At 35.6% G+C, this 19,642-nt stretch overlaps 2 protein-coding genes across 3 annotated transcripts; one reads left to right on the top strand and one right to left on the bottom strand.

Annotated features, from left to right (window-relative positions):
- Positions 1-689: 689 nt before the first annotated feature.
- LOC130745914 (probable CoA ligase CCL8) lies at positions 690-8,762 on the top strand. 2 transcript variants are annotated; one of them, XM_057598339.1, is made up of 17 exons: positions 690-1,013; positions 1,608-1,774; positions 2,457-2,609; positions 3,292-3,481; positions 3,585-3,673; positions 3,932-4,000; positions 4,125-4,178; positions 4,287-4,397; positions 4,707-4,805; positions 5,048-5,140; positions 5,260-5,337; positions 5,706-5,810; positions 6,688-6,778; positions 7,173-7,246; positions 7,379-7,558; positions 8,259-8,312; positions 8,394-8,762. In XM_057598339.1, exons 1-17 carry the CDS (start codon positions 860-862, stop codon positions 8,436-8,438), a joined length of 1,806 nt encoding a protein of 601 aa, XP_057454322.1. In that variant the 5' UTR covers positions 690-859; the 3' UTR covers positions 8,439-8,762. The 2 variants fall into 2 exon arrangements, with proteins under 2 accessions (XP_057454322.1, XP_057454324.1); XM_057598341.1 differs by lacking the exons at positions 7,173-7,246; positions 8,259-8,312; positions 8,394-8,762 and having other exon boundaries at positions 7,379-7,561.
- Positions 8,763-13,019: 4,257 nt separating this feature from the next.
- Positions 13,020-19,642, bottom strand: LOC130744731 (blue copper protein 1b-like). Its single transcript, XM_057596890.1, has 4 exons — positions 19,458-19,642; positions 19,063-19,256; positions 13,581-13,779; positions 13,020-13,291 (listed from the first exon to the last, which is right to left on the bottom strand). The coding sequence occupies exons 1-4, from the start codon at positions 19,633-19,635 to the stop codon at positions 13,095-13,097; spliced, it is 768 nt and encodes a 255-aa protein (XP_057452873.1). The 5' UTR covers positions 19,636-19,642; the 3' UTR covers positions 13,020-13,094.

A 19,642-nucleotide genomic window follows, 5' to 3' on the forward strand; every position in this document is an offset into this window, starting at 1 on the left:
GTAATTTGACACGGTGTGATGAAGGTTGATTGTCTCAACTCTTTCCAATAATGTAGCTAAGAGGAATTAAACTTTTGACCTAAGAGTTAAAACAACCACTTTTTACCACTGCGATCGACACCGTCAAATTAATTGCTATTGATTGTTCGGGTTCAATTTGCACCAGTACAACTTTGTGGGGTGAGTTTATACGAGTTATTAATCAAAATAACAAAAAAAGATGGCATGTAGAGCCTTGACGGTCTATGACAGTGACATGGAATGAAAATCTAATTGAAAGTATCTCACTCATTTAAATAAATGAACTTTTAGTCAAAACTTCACCGGCGTTCAAGAACTCAACCAGATTTATGATTGCCAAAGAAAAGAAAATAGAAAATTTTGGGAAGAAAGGCAAGTTAGACAAGAAGTTTGTAATGAGATGAAGGTAGTATAAAGTTGTGAACCATTTTGATTAATTAAAAAAAAAGACAATTAATAATTTAAAAACAAATTGAATTGGTTTCCCTAAAGATATAAGTGTAAAGTATTTACGCAACAATCTTATTACAATAACTTGTACACATTCATTCAACATGCCATCACGTTTCTCCTTAATCTAATTGTTTTTTCTCCATTAACTTGATATATCTCTCACTTGCTAGCTTCTCTAGTTTTCTTGTCTATATAAGGGGGAGGTGGTAACTTGTTTGAGCAAAATCGAAGAAGCAGAGAACGTTTGACTGAAGAGACGAACGAGAGAAGCGGCTACGTGTGTAAGTAATAGCGCAACGCAGATTCCCCACCTAACTCTACCGCTCAAAATTATTTGCTGCAACATTTGTCTATCTATCTATCTATCTATCTATCTACTACCTAAATGAGCAACCCATTTAAAGCTCTCAACAAACCCTTCTCTTCCCTCTCCTTTCATAAACTCTCTTCTCATGCTTTCATAGCCGCCCCTTTCCCTCTCCAATCTGCTAACTACTCCAGAGTCTGTTGCTGTGTATCTCAATTTCGCCCTCACTCCTGTGAGTTTCCTTCCTCTATTATTCATTGCTGACCATTTTCATTTTTTTATAACCGTGTTTGATTGAGTTTGATTTTCAATTCATTTTTATATTTTTTAATATCTGAGGAGGGGGATTATTATGAAAAGGGTGTTATTTTAATTTTATTTGATTTGATTTCATAGCTTCTAATTGATGATCAAATTTGAAATATTGCTTATCATACAAATTGGAGGTGTCTGGAGCAATTATTTGTGCATTTACCTGGTTTATTGCTTTATGAACCTGAGGTTTCAACATTTAAGACCCCAGGAAGATTGACACTGGACAGGGTAGAAACTAAAAATTCACCAATTTCCCATTACAAGGTTGAGGTTTTTGAATATGTTCTATTAGCTGGAAAGTTTAGAGGGTCTATCTTGGTTCTGAGTTTTTATCAGTTTATTAAGCTCTTCTTTGAGAAAAATACCAAATTGATATTCTTGTTGTTCAGTTTAGATAATATAGTAGACACTGCTTAGTATCTAATTGATCCATTTATAAGGTATTTGTTTGTTAGTGAGATAAGACTTTTGTTGTTGTTTATAAGGTGTTTGTTTGTTTGTTTTATTACAGCATCTCCAACTGCTACATTTATGGAGGTCTTCAAAGCAATTGCTAAGCAAGAACATGCAGCTCCTGACAGTGTTGCTATCAGAGCTGATCAGAAGAGTTATAGTTATAGGAACCTCATCTCATCCGCGCGCAAGATATCTGATCTCTTGTGCGGAAAAGATGTAAAAGTAAGTGAGTTTCACCTTGGAATTTCCTTAATATTGGTATTGTTATATGCAAATAGTGCATACTATTAGCTTTTGACCAATATGATGAACAGAGGTTCTTAAAGGCTTAATCTGGAAAACAGTTATGCTTGTCTTTTTCAATTCATTACAAGGAGAGTACAATAAGATTGGAGGGTGAGGATCCAGATTTTGAAAAAACAGAACACCAACAAGATGATAACTAAAAGGCAGCAAGGCTGCCAATCTCTCTGCATATCGAAGTTGGCGTCACCCTTGAAACAAGCAAGGGTAGAAGCCTCAGAACATCAAAATGAGGCTAAAAGTACAGTCATATTGCATTGCATGCTTAAAAGATACATGCAGTCTGCTTAAACTAAGTGCAAAAAAAAAGCATAAATTGAACACTGCAAAATTATGAGAGCCTTCTTATTTTTACCCAAACTTCATACTAAACCATAAAACACAGCTTGAAAGTAGGACACACCCATTTCGTTAATTGACCACTTCGTTTAGATGTTATTCTGTTCATCTGCTAGGAATTGAAGAATAATCAAATGCCTTAGTCTGTTTCTTAGCATTCATGCTTGTATGGGAATGCTGAACTGCCTTCAAGTATATCTAATGACATTCCTGTATTTGTACAAAATAATTTTAATCAATTATTGATGGTATCAAAATCCAGGGAAATCTTGCGGGAGCTCGAATAGGGATTTTAGCCAAGCCGTCTGCTGAGTTTGTTGCAGCACTACTTGGAACTTGGTTAAGTGGAGGTGTTGCTGTTCCACTTGCACTCAGCTATCCAGAAGTAGAGTTCTTGCATGTGACTAATACTTCGGTATGCATTGGAGACTCTCCCTTTTTCATATGACACCCCTTTTATTTTGTTTTTGTTGTCATTTGGCTTGTGAAAATTATGAATTACGGACTCCCTTAGTTATCCGTTGATACAGTCTTGGTATATTTTATTTTTATTTTTCTTACGCTCTTTATATCTTTTATGTGAACTTTCAAATAACTTTTGTAAAAGCACAAACTGATAAATGCTATGCAAGTAAACCTTAAATGTGATACATTCCTTTTATTGGATGTTCAGTTCAGACATGAATAAACTATTGAATTAGGGATGCTGTTCCTCTATCCAACAGCAACAACTAAAATCAAAGTCTTTTCCCTTTAGTTGGGATCAGCTATGGATCAAAGAATGCCATGGTAGTCCAAAATTGTCTTTTGGATTAATTTTTACATGCTCATGTTGTCATTATTATGCCGTGCTGGCTGCTTATGCAAATATGATCATTGTCAATCGACCGAATGCTTATTATATGTGTGGGATGATGCCCATATGGTTCCTTCAATATATACTGAGTATTGTGTACCTAAGGAAGAAAGAATTAGTTATATTATATATGTTGCTAACAGATTAGTTGAACCATTTATTTATCATACATCGCCTTTGATTTTACTCTTGGTTTTGTGCTTATAATCTTAATATAAATTTGATGATAATTTGGCTGCAGAATGTGTCTGCAATCCTGAGTACTGAAGATCATAGCGAATTAATGCAAAGCATTGCCAGTAAAAGCTCTTGTCAGTTTTTTAACCTTCCATCTGTTCCCAGTACTTCTTCAGAGGAAAGCAGAGATGAACGTTCACAGGGTGGGGAAATTGATTCAAACGGAATTTCCCTGGAGAATATTGGAAGATCAAGTAAGAAAATTTCTGTTTTAACTTTTAGAAATGGACGGAGTAGAATCTTGTGGTTGCAATTTTGTGGCAGTTCTTTATCATCATTTGCTTTTCATTGGCTTAGGTGAAGATCCAGCACTGATTTTGTACACTAGTGGGACAACAGGTAAACCTAAGGGAGTTGTGCATACACACAGAAGCATCATTTCCCAGGTATGCTCTATTATTTATCTCTGCTTACATTTATTGCTACTTCAAGTAGACAGTTTCATCTACTAAGATAAAATCCTTGTCCTGAACACTAGCTCTTTGATTTTGCAAGTTATTCTGGTATCATAATAAAATCATACAAATACTGTTTTTTATAACTTAAAATCTTAATACAATTATCCTTGTTGACTAAATCATGTGAATCCATTCCTAGTTTGTTATTATTTCTTTAATTATTATCTTCAATTGTTTTGACTTTAGGTCCAAACCTTGACAAAAGCGTGGGAGTACACATCTGATGATCAGTTTCTGCATTGTCTACCACTACATCATATCCTTGAAATTTTTTGTTTTTACACTATTCAATATTTTTGTAATTAGATAAACATGTTATGCTGTGGTGTGGATGTTATTTGCGATATCTTTATGATGTCAATCCTTAATGAATGATATACATGTTCATGGGCTATTCAATGGTTTACTGGCACCTCTCTATGCAGGTTCCACGGTAATTTACTTCTTTCATTTCTGCTTCTGAAGCAAAGATAAAATTAGAAGAAAAAAATTATTGAATAGATAATTCTTTGTTGCTAAGAATCTAATGGTCTTGTTGAAGGTTGAGTTTCTGCCAAAATTTAGTGTGAGGGGAGTTTGGCAAAGGTGGCGTGAGTCATATCCAACTGGAGGATCAAAGGTTGATGGTGGTGCTATAACTGCATTTACTGGAGTAAGTATGATTCTTATCAGCATACTGCAGATCCTTGATATGGTTCATTCTCGCAGTACCTTGGTTTTTGTATATAATTTGGGCTTGTCTGATAATAACTATTTTTTCTGCTCTAACCATACAAAGACAACATTTATAGGACATATGATGGTGTTCTTTGTCATGCCCTAAAAAGTTAATAAGTTGCGCACTGCACAGTTTGTGAATTTAAAGTTCATATGTATACTATTTGCTGTCAACTATAGTTGCTATGATTGAAAACCTTGCCGCGGGTGACCTCATTATAATTAAATACTTTTGTTAATGAAGGTTCCAACTATCTATAGCCGACTAATACAAGGTTATCATGCAATGGATCCTGAGCTACAAGCTGCTTCAGCATCTGCTGCAAGGAACTTGCGCCTTATGGTAAGAGAGAAAGGCACTGTGACTTGCATCAAGCATGTTTATCTCCTAAAAGAAGATAATTGAATCTTTGTTCAGCTTTTAACAAATGAAGGATTTTTCTTTATTTCTTAATTTGATTGAACGAATGTGTAACTTTGAGTGATGCAGTAACTTACCTACATAGAGACACTGCAATTTATGTTATTTGTGCTGATTACTTACTCAATCTCAGAAATCTGATATATTATCATGTTATTATTCAGATGTGTGGGTCCTCCGCACTTCCTCAACCGGTTATGCAAGAATGGGAAGCCATCACTGGGCATCGCTTATTGGAGCGATATGGTATGACTGAAGTAAGTGCACTTAAGTCCTTCAGCTTTTCAGAGAATTATATAGTGTATTGTACTACTGTTCTCATTAAATTGGTAATGATTTTCTTACTTATCTTATGTTATTACATTGATGTTTCTAGTTTGTCATGGCATTGTCAAATCCATTGAAAGGTAAGCGTAAGGCAGGCACCGTAGGCAAACCATTTCCTGGTGTACAGGTTAGTTGAGCTTGCACTTTTCCATTTGCTTCTGTCTATAGAATATGAGCTTTTTGATCTCTCATTGGCGACTATTCATATTCTGTTTACATGATCTGGTAACTTAAAAAATGTGTGTGTAGTGGGGGGGGGGGGGGGTTATTACCAACAGTCTGGCACGAGCTTCAGTTTCTGGTTAAGCGAATCATATTTATTGTTCTAATAACGTTTAATAAAGCGGTAATATGACTTGAACTTGATGCATGTCAAAGATGGATGTTTTACTGTGAACCTGGAGGCAGGAATTGATTCAAGTGTTATTTATGCTCAATGTGAAAGATAATATATCACATGGAATTTCAAGGTTGTCTTTTCTGTATGCATGATAGGTCAAAATTCTTGAAGATGATGGGAGTGATAGTGGACTCACTGGAACGGGTGAGCTTTGCATTAAAAGTCCTTCAATGTTTAAAGAATATTGGAATCTTCCTGAGGTACTTTCAGAATGTTAAGTTCTTCGTTTTAATGAATCTGAAATCACCATTTAGTAATAGTCATTACCTTTTCTTTTGATTTTTCTATGCTCCAAACAGTTTTTGTGGATAATGCATGTGTATCATTACATAATACTCTATCTACCTGTTATGCCCCACCACTATCCTAAGACTGCAAGTCTTGTTATCTGGGAAGCAAGTACTTTGAGCAATTGAAATTTCAAGACGCTAATGATGAATCCCTGTTTAATGAACTTGACAATCACTGAACATGTCAAAATGAACAGTTTGTGGGGGGCCCAATGTTGGATCTAGAATAAGTTTTGCCACCATCTTGAATTTACGCTAGACCTAACACTACCTCAAAGTCGTTAGGTGATGATTGCCCACACCTGTTTGCTACTCTGTCCATATCTATAAGCGATATACGATCTCAACACAATGAAAGAATATTAACTATTTTTCCCAAATTGACTATTTGACCCTGACTATAACAGAATATACAGCTAGCAGTGGTTGAATAAAAAGGACTATGACAGGGAGAAACCTGTATATTAATGGTGAGGGTGTAGAGAGCCATGGAACAATGGAAGAGGAGATTTTTGGGTTAAAGTTGGTGGCCATTGACCTAGGTGGAGATTGCTTATTGCAGTTCTTGAGTATCTTTTCTTTTAATTTTTTTGCTACTGAGTCTGTGTTTTCTTGAGGTATTTCCTCTTTGAAAGGAGCTGTACTCCCTCCATGATATTCAGAGATTTTCAATTCCTATCAGAATACAATGTTAGTTTCAGTTACAAAAAGTGCAAAATTCCCAAAGTGGTAATGGTGAAAGAAATATAATATCTCCCATTGAGACGTTTTATTATTTTTCATGTAGGTAACAAAGGAATCATTTACAAATGATGGATTCTTTAAGACTGGAGACGCAGTTACCACAGATAAAGATGGGTATTACATCATTCTTGGACGTAAGAAAATCTGTATTCTTTACACATGCTGCATGGTTTTCGTGCATAATTACATATCCAAGTTTAAATTTCTAGGGCATTATTCTTGAGCTGGTGATTTCCATTTTTCCTAAATTGATTCTTCCAACAAAATAACTTAAGGTATTATCAGCAGTTTTGTAGATACTACATTCCTAAATTGCTAATAATTAGGACATTTGGTTTGCTAACTTTTTTCCAATCTTGACTGGTAACAAAATTTGGATATTATGGTAAAAAAACTGTAGCCAACTGTTTTATCTTGATCTTCTAGATGAAAACAAAGATTCTACATCTGAACTTATCATCAGAGGAGTAAAAGTTAGATCACGATGGCAATAAAACTTAATTTGTATACTCTCTATTTGTTTATTAGGTACTAATGCTGATATAATCAAGGCTGGTGGTTATAAGCTGTCTGCATTAGAAATTGAATCAGTTATAATAGAGGCAAGTAGCTATAGTTTTCTCATCCTATGTTGTTAGTTGTTAACAATCCTTTACATAGCTGCATGGTTTCTTTCCACGGAAGCAGCTGAATATATGAATGATATGATACTCACAAGCAGAACCTTTTTGCAGCATCCAGCTGTCTCAGAATGTAGTGTTTTGGGCTTACCAGACAAAGTCTATGGAGAAATTGTTGGTGCAGTTATTGTGCCAGAGCCTTCTGTTAAACGAAAGCGAGAGGAAGAGTCAAAGCCTGTTCTAACCCTAGAAGAGTTATCCTCCTGGGCCAAAGACAAAATTGCACCCTACAAGGTATGGTGGCATGGTTATTTTTTGTTTATACTTTCTCTGATGCATTATGTATGTATGTATCAAGTGAGAGTGAAGATTGTAGGGTCAACATTAGCTTCAGTCATTTGTCAGTCACCAAATACACTTCTTATGCGGGTGTGCGTTCATGTTGCACTAAATGTAACCTGTCATGACTTACCCTCAGAATCTTGTATCTCCTACTTCCCCCTCCTAAATCACACATTTCCTTCATTATCAGCCCACTATCATCCTAAGCTCCCCTTAACCTTTTGAATATTCTAAAGACGGAGAAAGAATGAAGAAAAATGTGTGGTCCTGGGAAACATGAGGTATGTTGCCTATAAATAAATGGAGGGGTTGAGAGGTAAGGAATCTAGTCATTTGTGAAAGCATGGAGGACTTCGGGTAATGGAGGTGCAGAACAGTGGAGTTTTGCAATATCTTTCATCAATTGTTTTTCCTTGATGTATCAATTCATTCATATAAGGGTAGTTTATTTTGAAATTTTCTTAGACAAAAGTCTTGTTATATCATGAGATTTATTGATTAAATTGACCGAGTTCTAATACATGGAAAAAGTTCATCAACGTGACATTTTGAAAGTCTTTGATGCATAAACCCATATTATGTTCATGATAATAGTAGGAGCTTTAAAAGTAATTTTCTCTTAAATCTTAATTATGTGTTTGTATCTTGTTAGATACCAACTCGACTCATCGTGTGGGACTCAATCCCTCGCAATGCAATGGGGAAGGTAATTTACTTTTGCATTTTTTCTTACCGTGAATTATTCTTTAGCAAAGCTAGTTTTAATCTTCTCTGTCTGAAATTTCAGGTAAATAAAAAAGATCTCAAGAAGCTGCTGGCTTCGGAACAATAAGTTCCATTTGAGCTTCATTTACTAGGCAAAGCCAATTTCCTGAAACCAGTTTCATGATGGTGACTATCTCAACAAAATTGCATTAATTATTTAGATTAAAGATAAGCCTTTATTCTGGCTTTTCTCTAGTGCAATAAGTTGTAGGTTTATAGTTAGGAGGGGAAAAAATGAAATTCATAGGGTGATTGAATGTATTCTATAGATTTATAGATTTATATTGTAACGCAATATAATTATGCCGTCACACATTGATATTATTTTGTTCAGAAGTAAATATGATGCTAGATCAGCCGCAGCTAATGTTCCTTCCCAGAGTCAGAAATATGTTGAGTCTCAATATCTTTATCCTCATAACATTTTTATGATTCAAAACTGGAAAATGATAAGTTAACTCTCTTGTGCAATTTAAATGGTTTGAACTGTGAGTGTAAAACTGGTTTTAAGGAAAGCAATGAACTTCAACAATAAGATTTTTTTCGTCAATCAAGAATAAGAATTTCGAAGATAATATTTGTGCCGAAGAAACACTAAAGTCAAGATTATAGGACGCCCAGAAAGGTGGCAAATCCGAGTGTAGAGCTGGAGCTTGGGAAATGTTCATCTTCAAGTCATGGAGTGGTTGATTTGGACCCCGTGTACAATCAATTGGTGCTTTTTGAGCCTCCGTCTCCTAGGGGCCCTCCGGGGGTTATGACGAGGGCGAGGGCGGCGTTGGTCTTAGGAAAACGGTTGGGGTTGTCTTATGATTCTTCGGATGAAGTGACCCTCCGAGGCATAGCAGATAATATTAGATCCCGAAGGGTATTGCGTAGTTGATTGGCTTGTCCGTTTTGGCAAGTTGTTGGTGTTTTGTCTATATGATGATGGGGTTGCTTTTAGTTGATTGTGGGTTAGGTTTTTTTGTTGCACACCTTCTTTCCCCCTTGTATTTTTCTCTACTTGGATTGCTAAGTATTTCATATATATTATATTCCATTTTGCTTTCTAAGAAAAACAGGACGCTCTGAAATAAGATTTTTGAAACATGCTAATTATTGACACACACAAAAACATGCTAATTCTTTAGTACAAGGAATGTGCTGGGTACGAATTTGCTCATGAGAAAGTATCAGAATTGAGGCTTTGGGAAGGAGGAGGCTGGAACATCTCCAAGATAGACCAACTGTTCAATCCAGCAGAAGCCCAATTAATTAAATCCATTCGCTTGAGCTGGAGGGATTCTGAAGATAAATTGATTTGGAGATGGAGCAAAGATGGAATGTTCTCAGTAAAATCAGCCTATTATCAAATTCAAAGCCAAAAGATTGCTGCTACTGCAAGTGGTTCAAACAGCCCCTCTTTCTCATGGAAGACTTTGTGGCGTGTTAAAATCCAGAGCAAGGTAAAACATTTCATGTACAAAGTTATTAACAACCTTACTCCTTGTCGCGCCAATCTTGCTAGAAGAGGAATTCAGATTCAGGAACAGTGTGCCCTGTGCGGTCAAGAGGTGGTAGAATCACAAGACCACTTATTTCTCCAATGTTCCTGGTCAAGGGCAGCATGGTTCCACCATTCCTTGAGCCTTCGTATGGATCTGGTACAAACTAGCTTCCTTGAGTGGCTCCAAAGCTTTTGTGCCAATCAAGAAGATGAGATAGTTGCACAAGTGTTCCAAGGGACCTGGGCTATATGGAAAGCAAGGAATGAAAGCTTGTTCAATAATGCCCAAGTTCATCCAACTGCAGCAATGGAGAAAGCCCAGAACTTGCTCGCGGAGTGGAAATATGCTCAAGAACAACAAGCTCCATGCGTACAAGAGAAAAGGCCACAAAAATGGAGTGCACCAAGCCAAGGGAGAATTAAAATTTGGCTTAATCCAGTTTTTGGTCCCAACCTTTGTCATAAATATGGCTTTAGTCCCTCGCCGGAGTAAAGGTGGGGGTTGGTCCCCCATTTTTGGCAAAATGATTGGTTTTGGTCCTTCCGACCTGTTTGATCAACGCCGGAGCTCCGCCAGCTGATGTGACACTTGCCACATCAATTAATGACGTCCTAGGTGGCTTTTGTTTTATCTTTTTCATTTAAATTCTATAAAGAAAAACCCATAATTGTTTTATTACAAAAATAACTCATAATTAAACTAATTAAAGCCCTTCATCCTAATTCCTAATAAACTAATCTAATTAACACATCTAAATAAAACCAATTCAACATCATTATTCTCACCGTTCTTCTTCACCCTTCTTCTTTTTTTTCTACTTTCACATCTTTATGAATCATCATCATCATTCTCCATCAACTTCAGTGTTCATCTTCTTCTTTTTTCACACTCAATCAATTGAAAATCTCTGGATTATTGAGAGTCTTAGATTAGGGTTTTCGTTTTCTGATTTCTCTAGATTGGGGGTTATGGGTTGGGGTTTCTGGGGTGGTGGAATTGAATTTGAAGAAAGGGTCAAAGGAAGATGACGAGACCTTCGGTGACTTCAAGTTCGCGTCGTTTCTAAATCAACCCACTTCATCCTCTAACCACCATTCAAAACCCTTTGACCCTTTCGTCGTTCCCCCCCCTCGGATCTCGCTGCTAAACACGTTAACGGCAGCTACGCCACCGCCGCTCTGGCGAAAAAGCCTCAAGGAGCTATTCCACTTTCAATCTTCTGCGAGGAAGAGGAAGAGGAGGAGGAACCTGCTCCTGCTAATGTCTTTTTCTCCAACAATGGCGGTACTGTGAAAAACATGACACATCTCCCTTGACTGCTTGGCTTCATACTATTATCTTCCTTATGACACTTGCTTGAATTTGACCCAATCAATTGAGGTCTGAAAACAGATCTACTTCCACATCTAAATTTAGGTTTTGGTTGGTATTTAATCTGGGTTCAGGAGGATGAATAAATTGGGTTTTGTTATGTCATGGTGTTTGGTTGTAGTTGGGTTTTTAAAATTGGTGATTAGGTTACATAGAAATTGGGGGTTAGGGTTGTTCTAGAATTTCTCAAGCTTCCAGATTCCAACCAAAAGATGAAGATGAATTACTTTTTCTGGGTTTGGTTGCTAGAGGATTAAGATATGATAATGAAAAAGGAATATCTAGATTTTTAGTAGGGTTAATTGTGTTCTAATTTATTTTTAAAAGAATTTAAATGAAAAAGATAAAACAAAAGCCACCTAGGACGTCATTAATTGACGTGGCAAGTGCCACATCAGCTGGCGGAGCTCCGGCGTTGACCAACCGGTCGGAAGGACCAAAACCAATCATTTTGCCAAAAACGGGGGACTAACCCCCACCTTTACTCCGACAAGGGACTAAAGCCATATTTATGACAAAGGTTGGGGACCAAAAACTGGATTAAGCCTACAAGGCTCGGTTTTGTAGCAAGGGACCACATATGAATCATAATGCTCGCTGGAACCTGCCTGGAAGCTCAACGTCTTGATCCCCTTATTGCTGAAACTATGGCCCTTCGCTGGAGCTTACACACAGCCTTGGAAGTGGGTTTAGATAGTGTGATCTTTGAATTGGACTCTCTCTCTCTGTGGTCAAAGCAATGAGAACCAATTCAAGCCTTTGGACTATCTAAAACCTTATGCAGGATTGTATCTATCTAGCTAGTCTCTTTACCTCTATTTCTATAAATCATGTATCCCGGAATGCAAATGTACCTGCTCATACTCTTGCTTCTTTGGCCTGCTCTTATAATACCAAGTTGTGGTGGGATGTTCCACCCCCTGAAATAGAGCAGACCCTCTTTGTAGATGCTGCTTTGTCTGATTAATGAGAAAAGACGAACTTTCATTAAAAAAAAGGAATGTGCTGGGTACTAAACACTAAAGAGCAGTTAATTTCAGTACTACGAGAAAAATAGGGTCTGCAGAGATGACTTTTTTACTTATTATCTTTCACCTCCAAAAGGAAAATTATATATTTTTTATATAGCTTTTCATGTCATGAATATAAGTCTATGAAACACTAAATAATTTTTTCCAAGTTAAAACATTTACTCCTCCATATTCAATTATCTAACACTTACCAATAAATTCTTTTTGGTTTTCCAGTAGGGGTAATTTAAAATAGAGTTGAACAACTAATCTTAACTAATTTTCTTAATTTGTAGGAATAAATTGAAAGGGATCAATGCTACTCTTTTTTTTTATAGGCAAATGTTAGTTGTTAGAAATGTTAGTAAATTAGTTCCTCATCCGGGTTTGAACCCGGGACCCTTCACCCTTCAACCCACCCAACATTTATGTCCCTAGCTCTTACCACTTGAGCTATCCTTCGGGGACGATCAATGCTACTATTACTCTCAGCGGTTCCTTTATATTTAATTATTTATTATTATTCTGTCATTTTTATAATTTTAAGAGCCTCTTAACTTTATACGATTATTGGGGGTAATAGAAAAATTGAAAAGTTAAAAATAATAAAAGAAATAAAGAGTATATCAGAAAGTTAGATAATAATTTTAATAAAAAAAGACAAGAGTACATTAATACTTTTTCTTAATATATGTGAAAACTATTAAAAGATGGAGTATATAGTAAGAGGTCAAGGGAGATTTATATCAATTCAAAATATATATTTGCAATTTTATAGCATGTAATGTAAGTTTAACTTCATATATTATAATAATAACAAGGACATATATAGATTTTCATTTTTATCTAACTTCAGGCTGCATTGACTGCTATTTTCATCGAAGCCTTGCAGTGACCAGGAAGACTGCAGATGAAGTAACTCTGACCCTGAGGAAGTGTTATGGAATCATGTCCTGATCTATATACTTTTCCATTTTGAACACTGCAATTGTTGTAGCCAGCCTCATCCACTGCCACCACGTCGTGAAACAATGGATTGTAATTGAATACTGCATACACATGTAAACTGTATTTATTATATTAAAAAATAAACATGTCTAAAATTAATAAATTGAAAAATATTTTCATCTCTAATTTGTTGTCTTGCACATATAAAAAGGAATTACAAAAACAAAAACAGAAACTTGATTGAAATGAATTGTTAGAAGCATAACAAGAAGATGGTATAGAGATGGTATAACGAATTTAAGGAATGAATATATATATTTATTTAAAATAAATCTCTAATTATGTTTAATCAAAAGAAAAAACCTTTGTTGATAAGATGATAACACTAACCAAGTATATCACCAGTCTTAAAACTCTTGCCCTGAGGCCAGTTATCAACATTGTACCTCCAACCACCTGCATCTCCAACTTTATATGTGATTGCATTAGCCATGTCACAATTAAGCACAAACGTGAAAAATAGTAATACGAGAACACTCAATGCACTATTGCCTCTTCCCTGAGCCATATCTTTTAGACTTGTTTGTGTTAATCAAAATTCAGAATGGTTAAAAAAGAGGACAGGGGAAGGAGATTTTATAGTTGAAGAGGCTTCTAATTTTGGGGGTTGTTGGATCGGATGAATGAAACGGGGAAACAGGGACTAGGCACATTGATAAATGATACATTTATACTGCTTATCTCTTACTCCCAACATAAAAAGCCTTAAAAGTCTAGCAATTTTGAAAATCAGAACAAATCTTTGAATATTGAGTATATTATAGATTTTTTTTTTTTTGATAAGCGAGTATATTATAGATAAAGGTAAACATGAAAAATAATAATGAATACTCTCTCCGTCTAAGTTCAATTTACTCAATAAAGTCAATTTACAATACAATAAATTCTATTCAATGAAATATTTATTGTTCCTTTAATTTAATAATTAAATTAAATTCCATTGTTCAAAAGTCAAAATGCATTGTATTTATTCATTGACGATATTCAATGATCCAAATTTTTTTTTTGGTTACATAAATGATCCTCAATTTGAGAATTCAATATTATGTGCTAATTAATTAGTTTTATTATTAAAAATATGGGATTGCAAAATTAGTTTGCATCGTTGGGCTAGCTTGTTAGGCCTGATTTTTTTGGCTGGACTTAGGGTCTCAAACTCAATAACTCACCTTGACTCATATTTGTAGCTCATTTTTTGGCGAGTGATTGACGGATCGAGTCGAGCCATCACATGGGACTAGAATATAAAATTATAAAATTTAGTTATTATTATAATAAAATTAAAAAATTCAATATTACTATCATCATGATGATGGTGATGGCGATGAAGATTTTAAAGATGATGCAGGTAATGATGAAGATTTGAAAGCCAGTGATAGAAAAGTGGATGCATCGATCTTCTTTCAACTGAGCAACAACTAATGTCTTGAATATAGAATGGATAGTGATTGAATCATTATGGGGCTTGGTAAATTTATCCTTGGTGTATAAAACTGTGGTTTTCATTTTCTTAATTTCTTTAAGGTTTAAGATATTTAAATAAATTTATCGTTTTGTTGTTTAATAAGACACTAAAATCAAATTTTGGTTGGGTTGTTTAAGAAGACTTTCAAGTCAAATTTTGTTTTATGATAGGTTGGTTAGTTTTGAATAATTTTTATATTCTTAATTTTGATTATTATTATTATTGGGTCGGTCAATAGTCAATCCACGAGCCCAGAGCGTGGACTTTCAACCCAAATACCAAAAGCAAGTCATGTTAACCCGACCCACTTTTTGGTGGCTCAGTAGGGTCGTGAACTTATGTTATAACACGTGTAACTGAAGGTATGAAAAACGGTAGAAGGGGGGTTTGAATAACGTTTTCAGAATAAAACTTCCACCTTAAGATTTTAACAAATCTTTCGAAACAAATAAAGTGCTTAAGATAAGAGATAGAAAAGCCCACAAGGATTTTATCCTGGTTCACTTGATGAATCACTCAAGCTAGTCCAGTCCACCCGTTAAGGTGATTTCTTCCTTCTTAGAATGAAGGCAATCCACTAATCAGATAATTGTTACAACTGCACTTGAGACCTACAAGTGACTAACAATACACTGACTTAGCTCACACTAAGATTCACTCTCTTAGTCTTCTCTAGGATCCGATCAACCTTGATCTCCTAAAGGTAACTAAACAACTGTTTAAGAAGTATTGCTTACAAAGAAATTGCTTCTCAAAAGCTTGTAGTAAACACAATGAATTCAATGAAGAAAGAATGCTTCGAAGTTTTGAATATAGCTTGCGCGTGTGAGATTCTTCCAACCGCATCTTTCAATCTTCAGCCTCTATTTATACTCCAACGATTAGGGTTTGAACACTGCATGAGAATGCTACCGTTGGAGGGCAGAACTGAGATTTCGAGCTTCTGCTGTGACTGAGAATGTTAGGTTAGGTCGTCATGATAGTGCATCTGCTTTTGTACTTTGGATAGTGACTTGACCTTTAACCTTGTAGACTTCTAATCAGAGGAATGCTTTGTGTTGGAACTTGTGAAGCTCGTTGATCAGAGTCAGAGGGAAGCATGGATCCTCTGACCGTTGTACCTTCTGATTTTGAACTCAGAGGGAAGTACATGGTCTTCAGAGCCATTTTGCTTCTGGACTTCAGAGTCTCCACTTATCAGCTTCTGGATCTTCAGAGTCTTCTACACCATCAGAACATCTGAACCTTCAGAGTGTCTGGGTTGTCAGAACGTCTGGATCTTCAGAACTTCAAGTGAGTTGAGTCCACGTCAGAGCTTGATTAACTTCAGATCTTCTGAAGCTTTTCTACTGTTCAGATTGAACATAGAGATTGCGAAAGCGTTGCTTGGGTCACTCTTTAAGCACAGTACTTCTGATTTGTGTGAGATTGGATTAAGGTCAGAGCCTGTAAATAGCACACTCAGAAAAACACGTTAGAGTATCATAATTGTTCATACTAAAATGTTAACTTGTAATCATCAAAACATAGAGTTGTACTACTCGATCAAAACTTGATCTTACAGTAACTTGTTTACCACTAGACCATAATTTTGTTAGTTCCATTCTTAACATCTTCTTTAAGGTTATGCACACTATTTAAAAGCTTACCGATTGATATGTAATTTGACTAAAACTCCCTTATTCACACGCACAGACGCACCCACACACACACAATTTGTGATAATTTTGATTTTGGTAAGGGAAGGTGTAGGTATCAACTCTTAAAGAGTGTAATTTTCACTCATAAAAAAAAAACACACAGACACACACATACACACATTCAATTTGTGATAATTTTGATAAGGGACATATATGTTGGAGATGGAAGGTTTAGGGATCAATTCCTAAAAAATATAATTTATTTTTCTGATTTATACCAAAAAATAAATTGAGACATATAATGCGCATTTTACATATCGTTCACTCTTTCACATAGTCCTCATTGAATGAGTTATTTTAAAAAAGTCTTAATATGTTTTTGTCCCTGTATTTAGATCAAATTTTAATTTTAGTCCCTTCATTTTTTTAATGATTTATGTCCCTCATTTTTCTTTTTATTTTATATATGTCCCTCATTTTTATAAACTAAAATGTTTTATTCCCTCTTTTTTAAGATGCCAACAAAAATATATTAAATGCAGACAGAATTTAGATCCTTTCCAACATTTTCTCTCTCCAGCATTCCTACTGCAATGTCCTCACCATTTATCTTGTATTTAAGGACTGAGACTGGTTGTAATAAAAAATTAACTCATGAGTTAAAATAGAAAACGTGTGATTTTGTTACTATTGCATCGCTGGAGAGGCCGTAAGGATCTCAATCCATGCTGACATGGTTAACTGCATATAGCCACACCAACATCCAAATTTTATGCATTTAGTCCTACATGGTCACATTCCACTTGGCGCTTTCATTTTTTTATAGACAAATGTTAGTTGCTAGTAAATTAGTATAATTATTCATTCTCAAGGTTCGAACTTGTCCCTTCACCTACAACTATCCTTAACTCAACCATGTGAGTTATCCATCTCCCGCTTCCCCGCCTTCATCTCCAATACCATTTCGAAAATCCAATAACATAACTAATGTTCTATTAAAATTAGAAAAATGGAAAATAAATAAAAATATAAAACATATTAAAATAGTGACAAATATAATTAGGAATAGAGATAGAGAGAATTATAGAGTATTTTAAAATTTGAACCCAGAAAGCTCTAACAAAAAACTTGAAGTAAGTGATGAGAGACATGAATTCTCTATGAAATCATGGGTCACCCAAGTTAGTTTCCTTAGTGATACGGGAATAATTGAATGAAGAAAACGGTTTATTACTATCTCCTTCCTTATTAACTTTGATGCCCACTAGGGTGGGTAACTTAAAAAGTGGTCCACCGGTGCACCAAGAGCTATTTTTATAATTTACAATATATTAAAAATATAAAAAAAATTCAGTCATCTTCCCTATTGATCTCTGCCTGAGCTTCAGACAATTCTCTTTCCTTATCTGCAACCACGCACACTCACACACACGCCGTCTCATGTTCATGACACTGCCTTCCTTAAACGATCCAGACCACCGCCAACGGCGCCGGAGTAGCCACAGCCGCCTCAGGTCCACCTTCGCCAGAACACTCCGCTATGGCCGATCTAACCGATGCCGCCACAGCTACTCACATCCAAATTCTCCTCCTACCTCTGAAGATCCCAAATGCTCGCTGTGCATAAATCTGCCAGGTCGAGGGAGAAGGAAATGTGGTTTCGCGGCGTGAGGAGCGTCCCCTAGATCCCAATCTCCCATGGCTTCTCCACATTCTGGAAAGAAAGCCTGCGTCTCCCAGATCCCCATCTCCCACGGCTTCCATCTTCCAGATCCCCATCTCCCATGGCTTCTCCATGTTTTGGAAAGATGAAGAGCATGGTGTACCAGCTGAAGAGAAGATGGGTATTTTTGGTGGCGGTGTGGGAGTGAGGGGGAGGAGGCGGGGGAGAGGTTCTGAAACTGGAAATCGCCGAAGTTGTGAGGTCAAGTGGCGGCGGTGACATGGCCGAAGATGAAAAGGATTGGGGAAGATTAAGAGATTATAAATTTACCTTTTTATCCTTTTATCATCATTTAATCCTAACCATCCAATAAATGAATATTCCAAAATTCTTAGATTCTACGACATATGATGACGGTGCACCGGTGGACCAATTTTAAAGTTGTCCACCCTAGTGGGCACCATTAACTTTCAACTTAGAAAAAAGTTTGTTTTTAGAGTTTAATAGATATACACTGTCAATGTAAAATAGTTTTACACTGACAACCAATCACAGTATGACACGTAGGAAAGTCTGTTACATTTGTTTTAAATTTTAATTAAAACAAGAATATATTTTCTGATTTGGCAAAATACAATTGGATGTCAGTGTAAACAAACTTTACACTGACAGTGCATACTCCTTTAATTCTTGTTTTTATTTATTTGTTCACTTAGAATTTTAAAAATGCATTAATTAATATGTTTTAAATAATATTATTGTGAGAACAATATATAATGAGAGATAATAAAATTTAAAGGATAAAATAAAATTAAAATTAAAATTTAGCAAAATTAATTGCATTTCTTATTTTTAAATAGTTAATCAGGAAAGAGGCGCAAAGTACATTATTTAAAACTTATATATATCATTTATGCCAATGGCTAAATCCATCCTTAAAAATTATACTTTTTTTTTTGAAAGGGTCCTTAAAAATTATACTTGTCATACAGATAAATGAGAAAGCTTTGATTATATCCTAATTAATTAAAATATATATCAGGCGGCATACACTGCCATTTTCATGCTACCATATTGGCACTGATCAGTAAAACTGCTGATGTAGTAACTTTGACCCTTTGGAAGCGTGATGGAATCATGTCCTGAGTTATATACTTTTCCACCTGCAGCGTTGCAATTCTTGTAGCCATTCGCATCCACTACCACCACATTGTGATTCAATGGACTGTAATTGAACACTGCATACACGTACATATAAATATATTAATTAAAAAACCAATCATATCTTCTTCATGTTATGTTTCCAACAATTCATCATTTTAACTTTTGTACCTCTAATTTGTTCTCTTGCTTAGAAGAAATACAAAAATTAAAATGAATTATTGGAAACATAACAAGAAGAAGCTATAATATTGCAAAATATGATCGATGACACTAACCAAGTATATCGCCAGCCTTAAAACTCTTCCCCTCAGTCCAATTAGTAATAAAGAATTTCCAACCATATTGATCCCCAACTGTGTATGTGGTTGCATAAGCCATGTCACAACAATGCAACAACATGCAACATAGTAGTATCAGAGCACTCAATGAACTTTTGCCTCTTCCTTGAGCCATCTTTCAG

Source organism: Lotus japonicus, chromosome 3 (assembly GCF_012489685.1).
Source record: "Lotus japonicus ecotype B-129 chromosome 3, LjGifu_v1.2".
Classification (NCBI taxonomy): Eukaryota; Viridiplantae; Streptophyta; class Magnoliopsida; order Fabales; family Fabaceae; genus Lotus; species Lotus japonicus.

Excerpts from the sequence above, each read along its gene's own strand:
- LOC130745914 (XM_057598339.1), top strand. The coding sequence starts at position 860 with ATGAGCAACCCATTTAAAGCTCTCAACAAACCCTTCTCTTCCCTCTCC. Across the intron at positions 3,482-3,584 it reads GGAGAATATTGGAAGATCAA|GTGAAGATCCAGCACTGATT; the intron begins GTAAGAAAATTT and ends TCATTGGCTTAG. Across the intron at positions 3,674-3,931 it reads ACAGAAGCATCATTTCCCAG|GTCCAAACCTTGACAAAAGC; the intron begins GTATGCTCTATT and ends TTTTGACTTTAG.
- LOC130744731 (XM_057596890.1), bottom strand. The coding sequence starts at position 19,635 with ATGGCTCAAGGAAGAGGCAAAAGTTCATTGAGTGCTCTGATACTACTA. Across the intron at positions 19,257-19,457 it reads TAAGGCTGGCGATATACTTG|TGTTCAATTACAGTCCATTG; the intron begins GTTAGTGTCATC and ends ACGTGTATGCAG. Across the intron at positions 13,292-13,580 it reads TAAGACTGGTGATATACTTG|TATTCAATTACAATCCATTG; the intron begins GTTAGTGTTATC and ends ATGTGTATGCAG.